We start from the raw sequence: 1,086 nt of genomic DNA on the forward strand, positions 1-1,086 counted from the left end.
TCTTTATTTCCTTCTTCCCATGTTTCAAGGTGGAAACCGTTCAATCTTATATCCTTGAAACTCAATAGGCTCCTTTTAGAGCTGGGGGAATATAAAGCATTTTTAATCTCTAGACGAGTGCCGCTAGGCATCAATATATAAGCCTGGCCGTGACCCTCAATCAGGCCGGCCACACCCACAATAGTGTGTATGTTTGCACTTTGCATTATGAGATTGACGAAGTATCTTTTGTCTCTAAGAATTGTGTGACTTGAGCCACTATCCACCACGAGTATACTCATCTCATTCATTCTATGTAAGAAGATTTTATAATCTCAGAGACTTTATAAAACTTTAATTAAAGTTTTCATATTATAAATTCAAACAATAAAAGTAAAAACACCAAAGCAATCATAGAACAATCAAATAAAAGTCGAATTAGTCTTTAAGACAATCTGATGTCTCATGATCCATTAGATCATCCTTTTCATGGTCGAAATCATCATCAGCATCATACCCATTATCGTGAACCATATGAACTTTTGGGTTCTTGTTCTTAAGACTCTCTTGATAGAGTTCACATAGATGTTTAGGGGTTCTGCAGTTCTTGGCCCAATGGTTACTCATCCCACACCTGTGACAAACGGATTTGGTCGAGTAAGACGGCTTGGATATACCGCCTCGACCGCGGCCAAAATTGGCTCTTCCACGGCCATAACTGGAACCACGACCACGGTTTTTTTGGTTTCCATATCCACGGCCATATGAGTAATTGTCACGGCCACCACGTCCCTTATACCCACCACGGCCTCTGCCGTGTGTTCTTCTCTCATTATAGACGTGGTTGCTTTCTTTGGGATCTTTCTTTTCATGTTCAGCTTTGTGAGCTTCTGGTAATGGTGATGAACCTGGAGGTCTCATCTCACTGTTCTTCATCAGGAGTTCATTATTAGCCTCGGCCAGAAGTAGGCACGAGAGCAGATCAGTATATGTGGCGAATCCTCTCTCTCTATACTGCTGCTGCAGCAACACATTCGTTGAATGGAACGTAGAGAAGGTCTTATCAAGTAACTCTTTCTCGGTTACTTCTTCACCACACAGTCTCAT

At 41.5% G+C, this 1,086-nt stretch overlaps 1 protein-coding gene across 1 annotated transcript; it reads right to left on the minus strand.

Moving 5' to 3' along the window:
- Nucleotides 1–417: 417 nt before the first annotated feature.
- Nucleotides 418–1,086, minus strand: LOC106372792. Its single transcript, XM_013813073.1, has one exon. It carries the CDS (start codon nt 1,084–1,086, stop codon nt 418–420), a length of 669 nt encoding a protein of 222 aa, XP_013668527.1.

Source organism: Brassica napus, chromosome C3, assembly GCF_020379485.1.
Source record: "Brassica napus cultivar Da-Ae chromosome C3, Da-Ae, whole genome shotgun sequence".
Lineage (NCBI taxonomy): Eukaryota > Viridiplantae > Streptophyta > Magnoliopsida > Brassicales > Brassicaceae > Brassica > Brassica napus.

Coding starts and splice junctions, on each gene's coding strand:
- LOC106372792 (XM_013813073.1), bottom strand. CDS start 1,086: ATGAGACTGTGTGGTGAAGAAGTAACCGAGAAAGAGTTACTTGATAAG.